At 40.5% G+C, this 11,608-nt stretch overlaps 1 protein-coding gene across 2 annotated transcripts in view; it reads left to right on the top strand.

The window, feature by feature from the left end:
* Positions 1–7,837: 7,837 nt before the first annotated feature.
* The window catches only part of WASHC3 (WASH complex subunit 3), a 46,822-nt gene continuing 43,051 nt past the window's right edge, over positions 7,838–11,608 (top strand). For both annotated transcript variants that reach the window (XM_010381294.1, XM_010381293.1), the window contains exons 1-2: positions 7,838–8,050; positions 8,603–8,701. In XM_010381294.1, coding sequence (XP_010379596.1) covers positions 8,000–8,050; positions 8,603–8,701 — 150 coding nt within the window. In that variant the 5' untranslated portion in view covers positions 7,838–7,999. The remainder of the gene's footprint in view (positions 8,051–8,602; positions 8,702–11,608) is intronic.

Below are 11,608 nucleotides of genomic sequence, written 5' to 3'. Positions count from 1 at the left end.
TGGTTCATTTGGACTTAGAAAGTCACTTCTTACCATAGTAGTCTTAGTTGACATTAAGTTTAAATCAGACCAATATAAGTTACTTTTTAATGAACTTCTTTCTACCATCTTAATGTTTCTTTGGTTAATTGCTAGTACTTTCTTCCACTAATAATAAAACTAGGTGTTTATTACAAATAGAATAACTTGATATATTTTATTGTAATTGTGTAATAGCTCATTTTGGTTTCCAGCCTACAAAAAAAATTTTTTTTCATTAAGTATTAGACTTTCTGGAATTTTAAATACTTTGCCAAATGTTCTGTAGGGCTGATTCTCCTGAGATTTGGACACTAGCACCTCAAGCCGTGTTGTGAACAGCTAATAATGCATTTTTCTCCAAATTGCCTATTCCAAGAGAACATCTGTGGTAGTACCCCTCACCTGAAATCTGTAGAGCGCTAATATTGGATTGGTCTAACACGATTTTCCTGGCACTTGATTTTGAGCAAGTACAGGATGTGGTTATATAGACAGCTGCTTCAGAAGTCTCACCTCATCCTAGACTTAACCCACAAATACGTTAAACCCCAAGACAATGGAACAATTCCGGAATTCTGTCAAGTGTTTTTGACCTCTCTCTTCCCATGGTTATACTCACCTAACACAATAACTAAGATGTGTTTTTATGTATACATAATTTTCATGTAACCCTGGGTCATTGCTCCCCAACCTTGGTGGTAAGTACCTGGGAGAATAGGGAACTATTGCAAGGGTTTCTCAAAATTATATTCATGCTACCATTAGCAAAATTCTCTTTTTCTTAGAAGCCATGACCTCCTGGGGTCCTGAGATAATATAGACAGCCGCCAAATCAAACTTGCTCACATGTTCCTAACAGACTTTGACTTAAGGTGTCTTGCCATCTTCCACTTCCTCCCCAAAACACCATAACAGGAAGGAGGGGAATGACCCAGCCAAGGAGCTCTCCATTCACATTCAGAGAGAGTGGCTTTTGTAGATCTCACTCAGCAATCTTGAGAAGGTAAAAGTGTTCCCAGATATGTGGAGGTGTGTCTATCAACTTGATAATCTACTACATGTCTTCAGATTTAGCTCTGGTGTTTGGAAATAAGCCAGTGTACTTCAACCATTCCTTCCTGTGTAATATACAGGAGGCAAGACTTTCTAAGGCAGGATGTATTACAGGAAAACTAATAGAACCTAGCCTGGAAAATGAAATGGAGAGAAATACTATCTTTGAATGAAAATTTGGGATTTTAAGATGAATTTCCCAATAGAGCTCACCTATATTCCTATTTTCAATTTCCCACAACAATGTCTATGTGTTCAGTGAATATTAGATGTCCAACCACAGTCATAATCAATGTTCTTCAGAATGTTTTGAATATTATTAAAAGGGCTTCTCATACTGGAAAACACCATGAACCATTTTCCTGGATTGACTGACTTTTAATTTGTGGCCCAGTTATTTTTTTAAAGTTGATAGTAAAGGCTCTAGCATGTGATCCTTTTGAACTCTAGAAACAAAGCTTCAGGAAGAAATGTTGGTGTTGAACTTCTGAGTAGTTTTAAGTGATTTTATATGGTTGTGATTCAAATAACCTGACCACTTTAAGAAATCCAGGTGCTGAGTCATTTACAGACACAGCCAGGGGAGGTTAATTAGAAGCAGCTGATAGTGGCATCATTTGCTGCTTTAAAAAAAAAATAAACAGAGATGGTGATTCTATGAAGAGGATAGAGTGCTAACGAAAGTGTACAAAACTAAGCAAACATTCAGGACTGAGGTTTACCTAATTTCTACTGCACCAAAAGGGGAAAAATATCACTCAGTGAATTCAAGATAAAGTACCATAGCTCTATAAAAATGGTAATGGTTGCTCCTAAGAAGTTCCCTTGCTTCTGCCTCTTTCTCCTGACCAAACTCGTGTTTCCCCTGTGGCCTTCCACGGCATGGTGTGCCCTCTTGGGAACTGTAAGTACTAAATTCTTTCAACAGCATTGGCCTGTGTCATCACTTGGTTGTCTCCATAAGTAAAAGTCCTATGAGCACAAATGAGTACAGTGAGACCTTTTCCCAGTCCCCTCAAAGAGGTCAGGATAATTTAGATTGTTTGCTCTTTCACTGGGGAATAGCTGACTATAAGTATCTTTAGGTCTCTTCTCTTGAGGGAGTTAGCTTTCCAAAGTGGAATCAAGTCTCCTGCCTAGAGGATATAAGGTTACAACTCAATTTTCTGTACGAAGTTTAGAAAGCCACAACAATTAAAAGGAATAATGGGAAACGTGAATTCTTAACACAATTGAAGTAACAAGGCTAGAATTCCTTCACTTAACCAAGTCTCAGCAGATTATTGGTATCACTCCTGAGAGATGGGATTGAGGAGGGAATAAGGATGGGAAACATTTAATTTTATTTTCCCACTATTATGAATCAACACCATGACTCTAACTGTTCCATCCTGAAGCAAAGCAGGGAGAAATTTAAAAAAAAAAAAAATGGGGACCATTTTTTATTGTTTCCCCACCCAAGACTATACCCGTGATAACAGCAATTTTCTGGTAATCTTATGAAAACATTTCAAGGCATTGAAAATTTCTTAGTTTTTTATAAAATGAATACATGGAGGTGGCACACATAGTCTTTGAAATCAGTATTCATTACAATCTATTTGGCCCCCAAAATTCACTACAGTAAACGAAATCTGGCAATACTTTTCATTTTTACCAGTGCAAGAAAGCCTGAAGGAAAGAGTACATACTTCAAAGGTCATCTGGTGGTTGGCCAAGACTTCTAGGTATAGATTGTTTTTAATAGTCCTGGAAATCAGTTATTAAAATGTGAATGGCCCTGCTCCGAGGAGCTAAGGATGACTGATGAACAGTAATCATCAAAGATCCTAGAAGGCAAAGAAACTGCCACTCTAAAAACCAAACCATTTTACAAATTTTTTTTTGATAGTCTATTGCCCCTAGGCCACAAACTTGTACAGCATGTTACTGTAGTAAATCCTATAGGCAATTGTAACACCATGGTGTTGGTGTATCTAAACATGGAAAAGGTGTAGTAAAAATACTATACCTTTTACTATAATAGGTCCACCCTCTAATATGTAGTCCATCACTGATGAAATGCTTTGTGGCCCATAACTGTGTATAGAACTATATCATATACATGTATATACACACATACACATATATAAATGCCTGCTACTTATACATAACTATAACCATAAAGTTGCTGTGTTGTTTTTGTTTGTTTGTTTGAATTTTTTCTCTTGGCTGGGAGTCTCTTTTGGCTCTAGAGAAGAAGGCTAGGCTGACCAGTGGGGAATTCTGCTCAGGGAGACTGATTGAGTACCCAGAGTTGTGAGTCCCACCTAAATCAAAGGTTAATGAAATATCAAGTAGGATGTGGAAGTACAAGGTCCATTAAGCTCAAATGTCACTCAGAAGATACTTAGCGTTTACTATAGGACAAACATTGGGCTAGGGCTTTAATAGTGAACTAACAGAGACTCTGCCCTAAATTGATAATATAGCAGGCTTTCAAGCAAACAGGCAATTATATGTGCTATGATAGAGTTAAGCAGAGAATGCTACAGAAGCATGTACGAACAGTTAATTTAATCTTTGGCTTCAGGAAAGCTCTAAGGATGGAATGTTAAGACTTCTGCTACTAGTTAGAATACAGAAAGATGCATGAAAGCCTTTTACATAGTGGTAATAAGAAACCAGATAAAAACCATACTTTTTATGGGGCTATTGAAAAGCCATGTATGTAAGACCTTAATGAAATAAATTCTATAGTCATGCCTATGTTTGGAGGAACATAGTTGAGCAGAGAGCTGTGGCATTGCCATGCCCAGGGAGAAGGGCGTGGCCTGGATACAAGTAGATGGAAGAACAAGCCTACAACACTCTAGGAGACTTTGCAGAGTTAAGGAGAAAGTGGCTGAGACTTTGCTAATGGTATAAGCTGTGAGACAGACTTGGGTCTGGAAGAACCTCAATCATGAAAATAAATCACTTAGGCCTACATCCCACCCCCAAGATTGCTAAGAAAGCAGCAATGGAAGAAATGTTTTCAGTAAGTAGAGAGAATTCACTAAATCTTGCACATTCTTAAAGTGCTTGGATTCCTGAGCCCTGCTGAAGCTGAATCCGAAGGTGAACCAAATGATCTGAAACTATGGCCCATCCCTCTCTAACACAAACACTGACAAGATCCAAGAGCTCAGTCCTTTGCAGGAGGTTGAATTGAATTAACTGCAGGTGAACTTCATCTAAAGCTGCAGCCCAGCATCAGCTCAATTCAAAGTGTGAATGAATCTGAATGTTCCATTTCTCACTGAACTTTCCATTCTTTTTTTCACAATGCTCATAATAAAATTAAAAATTATAAGACATGCTAAAAAGCAGGAAACACAACCCATAATTAGGAAAAAGTTGTTAATAGAAGCAGGCACATAGATGAACCAGAAATTGGCATGATTAGATAAGGACTTTTTAAAAACTTATAAATTTGTTTTTTTTAATATAGAGGAAAAGATGAATGAAGGGAATTTCAAGAGAAAAACAAACTCTAAAACAGATTTTTAGAACAAAAATATATCTGACATCAATTTATCAGATGTGTTTTGGAACTAAATTGGAAACTAGAAAATACTTGAAGATAGGTTGGTAAGAATAATCCACACTGAAACACAGGGAGAAAAGTAAATGTTTTAGGGGAAATGAGCAGAGCACCATGATCTGTGGGCAATATTAAGCAGTCTAACATACAAGTATTTTTGAAGTCCCAGAAAAAGAGAAAAATGACAAAAACGTTTTTTGAAGAATTAATGGTCAAAAATCTTTCTTCCAAATTTGATTTAGAACACCAACCCACAGATCTGAGCAGCTCAGCAAACCACAAGCAGGATAAATACAAAGAAAACCATACCCCACGCACATTATATTCAAACTTGAAAACCAAGGATAAAGGAGAGAAGAGATGTGAAGAATGAGTAGGAGTTAGCCAGGCAGGGGTTGCTGGAAAGCAAGGGAGATTGTTCCAGGCAGAGGGAAGACAACATCTTGAAAGACCCACACACAGCAAGCAATTCCAGGAATTGAAAGAAATTATTTGGGGCTAAGGAGAAAGTTATAACAGTGAGAGCTAAGGTTAAAGAAGTGGCCAAGAGCCATAGAGAGGACCTGTGAGCATATTAAACTGAGGGAGATGGGGAATGAAATTATATCCTGGGTAATATAATCAGATTTGTCTTTTTAAAAATCACTGTGGCTACAATGTGTGGAATAGATTGGAGACACAAGATGGAGGCAGGAAGAAGCTATTGCAGTAACCCAGGCATAAAACTGTGTCGTACAGAACTTGAGATATGGCAGTAAGGATGGAGAGTTACAGATTGATTCAAGAGCTACTTAGGAAATAGAAGAGGTAAGATTTGATGAATGACTAGATATAAAGGAGGATGGAGTAAAGAGTGACTGTTAGAGCTATGTAACCTTTCCAGGCTCAGCCACCTACCTTCAAGTCACATTCATTACCTTGTACCAAACAGAATGTCCCAAAATGCAATTCTGATCATGCCACCCCCTGCTTAAAAGCTCTTCAGTGGCTCCCATCATTTCTCTGCTCTGGATCTTTCCATGACTTCCCATCACACCCAAAGTGAAAGCCAAAGTCCTTATGATGTCCCATAAAGCTCTGCATGATCAGGTCTCCACATAACTTTTAGCCATTATGTCCTTCAGTTCCCCACCTTGCTCGCTCTGCTTCAGTTATACTGGCTTCCAATGTAAGATCTGGGTTAGATATATAAATGTGAGAAACTCTAGAGAATGGGGACATGCGAAGCAACCAGCAAAAGAAACTGAAAAGAAATGACCATAGTGATACAAAGAAAACCAGAGAAGATTTGCCTTCCTGAAAGAAAAATTAAGAAAGTTCAATCAGAAGGTGATCACTGCAAGGTTAAGCTGTGCAATGTGCAACTTTAAGAAAAAATACCCACACCCAAATAATTGCTACAGATGGCCTATGGATCACATTAGATAAACATGGACTGTAGTATCAAATCTGGCATAAAAGGCCCTTAAATGAAATTTTTCTGGCTACGTCTCCTGAAGCACAACAGGGTCTGGAGGCAGGGAACATAAGGCCGATTCACGCTGACTTCCTAGAACGAAAGCAAAAGGTAAACCCCAAATTTCCACACCTAAGTAACAAAAGGACCAGCGGCTACTCCCTTTGCAAATCCCCACCTTTTCTGACAGGCAGATGGAAATTGAAAGTACCTCAACCAATCAGACTGATTGCGGGCCAAATCTTCCTTTGCATAGAAGTGCAACTTAGTAACACCACTTTAGCCTCTGATTGGTTGCTTTCCACAACCAATCAGACGGTTGTATAGGAGTGTGACCTTTGTAACTTTACTTCAGCCTCTGATTGATTGCTTTCCACAACCAATCATACTGATTGTGGCCACCACTTCATTTGCATGAGGAGAACACCAGTGGCCAATGGGAAATCTCTAGCGGGTATTTGGACCTAAGGAGATTCTGTATCCAGTACACTGTGGAGAGTAGTTTGGTTTTCTTTTTTTTTTTTTTGAGACGGAGTCTCGCTCTGTCGCGGCCCAGGCTGGAGCGCAGTGGCCTGATCTCAGCTCACTGCAAGCTCCGCCTCCCGGGTTTACGCCATTCTCCTGCCTCAGCCTCCCGAGTAGCTGGGACTACAGGCGCCCGCCACCTCGCCCGGCTAGTTTTCTGTATTTTTTTTTTTAGTAGAGACGGGGTTTCACCGTGTTAGCCAGGATGGTCTCGATCTCCTGACCTCGTGATCCACCCGTCTCGGCCTCCCAAAGTGCTGGGATTACAGGCTTGAGCCACCACGCCCGGCCAGTACTTTGGTTTTCAATAAATCTTTGCTTTTGTTGGTTCATTCTTTCCTTGCTTTGTGCATTTTGTCCAATTCTTTGTTCAAAACGTCAAGAACCTGGACACCCTCCACCGGTAGCACTCTTACCTCATTTCCTACTATTCTCCATTTATGGGATTATTTGCTTCAACCAAACCAACAGGGCCAGGTGCCAGTGGCTCACACCTATAATCCCAGTGCTTAGGAAGGCCAAGGCATGAGGATCATTTGAGCCAAGGGGTTTGAGACTACCGTGAGCTATGATCCTCACTGCACACCAGACTGGGTGACACAGCGAGACCCCCATTTTAAAACAAAGCTGCCCACTTGGTCTTCATCTTTTCCATGCTCCCTGTAAATGGCAGTCACTTCCGTAGGTTTGTGCCTCACCTCTAGTAGTTGACATTTTATTTCATGTTTTAAAAACCTTTGGAAGGCCAGGCGGGTTGGCTCAAGACTGTAATCCCAGCACTCTGGGAGGCTGAGGCAGGAGAATCGGTTGAGGTCAGGAGTTCGAGACCAGCCTGGGAACTGGTGTGTATATACACACACATCCTTTGGAAGTAGGTCTTATTTCTCATTCTTCAGAGCATAAACCTCTCCAGTGCAGCAATCAAATTCAATCTTTGTTTTCACAGTAAAAGCCTAGCAGAGTATATATGGCACTTAGGATTTAAAAAAAAAAAAAAAAAATTGTTGCTCAAGGAATGACGGAGCTGCTATATAACAGACAGGACTAAGTAGGGGTAACCTCAAAGGGACGCAACTTCTGGCTTTGTTTTGTTTTGTTTGCCTCCTTTCTAAGATTTTTACTGCTATAACTGCATCCTTGCACCATCCCGAAATTGACGTCACAATCTGAACTAAAACTACCAATCCCAGAATGCCGAGCGAGGAGGCGGGCTCTCCGGAAGTCGCCGAGTGATTAGTGAGCGGAGGCATTTTCTTCCGGCGGGAAGGGCCCCGGAGGCGGGGACTTAGGGGGAAAGTTGAGACGCGATTACTGGGTTGGGCGGGCCCCATCTGGGAGGGGTTTGTGGGTGAACTCGGGGTCTCCCGCCCGCAGAGGAGATGGATGAGGACGGGCTTCCTCTCATGGGGTCAGGCATAGACCTGACCAAGGTTTGTAAAAGACGATACTAAACTCCTCCTCCGGGAGGAGGATGGGGAAGACTCAGCTTCCCGGGGAGACTACACCTTCCGGGTCCCCACTCTGTCACGGCCCCGGGCCCTTCTGCCGGCCTCAGGAGGGAGAGATCCGCAGTCCACCTTCAAATGGGGTCCCTCCTGAACTGATTTAAGGAGACGGTGTGCATCTCCCAACTTTCGCTTCCCATCTCTCGTGTCTCTGTGCCGCCGGCGACAGATGCCGGTTGTGATAGCTAGCCCTACCTCTTTTTCAGCCCCCAAGTTTTTGTGTGTGTTTATGTGTGTTGCTTCTGCCTGCCAAAATTCGTACCAGTGAGTCTAGAGCCTGTTCTCAAACTTTTATGCACCTCTGTCGTCTTCGGACACCCCACCCACAGTTTAGGAAAACAAGTTAATGACTATTTCCAGTCCTTCAAGAAATTCATATCACACAGCAAAGTGCCTCGTGATTATTTCCAAATATGAAAAGGTTTGCACTGTGTACGTTCCTCCTGTATGAACCATGTTTGTTTTTACGTAACACAGGTGCCAGCTATTCAACAGAAAAGAACGGTGGCTTTTCTAAACCAATTTGTGGTGCACACTGTACAGTTCCTCAACCGCTTTTCTACAGTTTGTGAGGAGGTAGGTCCTGTGATACTGGTTTATAGAGTCGCCTAGAAATCACCTTGCACTGCTGAGATTGACAAATGGAGTAAAACAAGAATTACAGTCTTTATTCATGTATCATGACCTCTCGTCACCCAATTGTGTTAACACACCTTAAGTTCTCTTTTACTCTGTTACAATCAATCTTGCCACCCTCCTCTACTGAATTAGTGTTCTGGAGGTCCTTGTGAGATAGTTCAGTCAGGCTTATTGCGATTAAAGAGAACAATAGGAAATCTAAAATTTCCTTTTTTTTTTTTTTTTTTAGACAGAGTCTAACTCTATCACCCAAGCTAGAGTGCAGTGGCGCGATCTCGGCTCACTGCAACCTCCACCTCCCGGGTTCAAGCGATTCTCCTGCCTCAGCCTCCTGAGTAGCTGGGATTACAGGCATGCGCCACCATGCCTGGCTAATTTTTTGTATTTAGTAGAAACGTGGTTTTACCATGTTGGTCAGGCTGGTCTCGAACTCCTGACCTCAGGCGATCTACCAGCCTCGGCCTCCCAAAGTGCTGGGATTACAGGCCCGAGGCACCGTGCCCGACTTCTAAAATTAGTTGAAAATAGTTTTTATTTTGCTATTTGTTATTCGTTCTCGTACCCCAAAATAGTTTTTATTTTGCTATTTGTTATTCGTTCTCGTACCCCAAAACCACATTGTTTATATTAAATTTATTTTACATTCTGAATCTAAAAGATGGCTAGAGGAGGTAGGCTGGAAACATAACTTTGGCATCAAATATGATTATAGAAATAAAAATATTTTCTGCAAATGACTTGTAAGGATTAATTATCCAACTAGGGACTAGGTGCCAGAGCTGGCACAGTAGTGTGCACCTGTAATCCCAGCTACTCGGGAGGCAGAGACAGGAGGATCACTTGCGCCCGGGAGTTTGAGACGAGCCTGGACAACATAGAGAAACTCAGTGTTTTGTTTTTGTTTTAAAAAAGAGGATAGGTACTAGATCCAGGATCCAGGGACTCCCTGTCTTTTAAAAAGCCAAAAAAGAGGATGGGGAGGACAATGGGAACCATGGGTTGAAATTGCCTTTAAGGAAAGAAAAGTAAATTATGGGGCTTAGATAATTCACAAGTAAGTCTGTTGAACATTCTGCCTTATGTAAGGTATAGCCTTAGCAATTAGAGTTTGTAGAGGATTTTTGCTTCTATGTTCATTGGGGATATTAACCTTTGGTTTTCTTTTCTTGTAGTGTATTTGTTTGGCTTTGGAATCAGGATAATGCTGGCCTCCTAAATTGAGTTTGAAAATTTTCCCTCCTCTTCAGTATTTTGGAAGAATTTGAGAAGGATTTGTATTAGTTCTTCTTTAAATGTTTGGTAGAATTCAATAGTGAAGCCATCAGGTCCCGGGGGTTTTGTTTAGTGGGAGACTTAACTACTGATTTGATCTCTTATTATTGGTCTGTTCAGATTAACTATTTCTTTATGATTTAGTCTTAATAGGTTGTATGTGACTAGGAACTTATCCATTCTAGGTTATCCAATCTGTTGGCATATAATTGGTCATAGCAGTCTCTTATGAGCCTTCATATTTCTTTTGTTTTAATTGTAAAGTCATGTTTATTTAAGTATGAGCTTATATTCACTAAAATTTACCGTTAAGTATGAGATTTGACAAATGCATAATCATAACATAATCAAGATGTAGAATAGTTGTAGAACAAGGTGTAGAATCACTCCAAAAATTCCCTCATGTTCCTTTGCAGTCACCCCTTTTTTATCCCTAGGAATCTGTTATTCTGTTTTCTGTCAAAAAGGTCAAATTTAATCACTACAGTGATCTCTAGTACTGTGGAAAAATTCCTGAGCACACAAAACACACAAACCAAATATTTTTAAAAATGAGATACTTACAAAATTTCTTTAGCATACCAACCAAATGAAGGTAGCTTCATATTTTACTGCAGATGCTCAGATATCTTAGGCGGAATTAAATCCACCATTGCTGTATATATGCCTCAACAGTAATATTTAAGAGTAGACTGTAAAAATAAACTTATAATCTTTAGAATCGTTGAAACAATGGGATTATTAAATGACCTTTGTAAGTTAAAGCAGAGTTTATAAAGTTGTCTTACATAGTTGTAAAATAGCTAGTCTAGTTGGATAGAATTAATGTGTCCTAAAACTGACCTGCTTGAAGAACTACTCTAGGTCATGTCTTTGTAGGTAGAGTATGCTCTTTTGTGTTAACAGTGTCTCAAGTTTCAGACTGGGGCTGATTGATAGAAAAACTAGTTAAAAAAAAAAAAAGAAAAACTATTTTAAGTAATGGAATTGAATTTTATGGAAATTCTCTATGGCCCCAGCTCAACCACAGGACAGAAACAAAAAATTCTCATCTAAACATTCCTATACAAAATTGGGACCATCTCAGAATTCACCCCAGCTACCACCATGAAAGAGACAAAGAAAGCAAAAACTTCTGTTCTGAATATATCAGTGGTCCCATATTCAAATACTCCTTATCTACTTGAAAAGCTTTGATGGACTGGGCACAGTGGCCCACACCTGTAATCCCAGCACTTTGTGCCCAGGTGGGCAGATCACCTGAGGCTGAGTTCGAGACCAGCCTGGCCAACATGGTGGAACCCCATCTCCACTGAAAATACAAAAATTAACCGAGTGTAGTGGTACACGCCTGTATTCCCAGCTATTTGGGAGGCTGAGGCAGGAGAATCACTTGAACCTGGGAGCTGGAGGTTGCAGTGAGCCAAGATCGCACCATTGCACTCCAGCCTGGGTGACAGAGCAATACTCCATCTCAAAAAAACAAAACAAAAAAAAGAAAAGCTTCACTGATTCTTTCAAACACACACCAGACCTTAAGTTCATCAGCATTTTAACGTCCCTGAGCTGAGT

This window comes from Rhinopithecus roxellana, chromosome 10, assembly GCF_007565055.1.
Source record: "Rhinopithecus roxellana isolate Shanxi Qingling chromosome 10, ASM756505v1, whole genome shotgun sequence".
Taxonomy (NCBI): domain Eukaryota; kingdom Metazoa; phylum Chordata; class Mammalia; order Primates; family Cercopithecidae; genus Rhinopithecus; species Rhinopithecus roxellana.
Note: the sequence above shows the minus strand (reverse complement) of the source record. Positions and strands in the feature narration are given on the sequence as shown.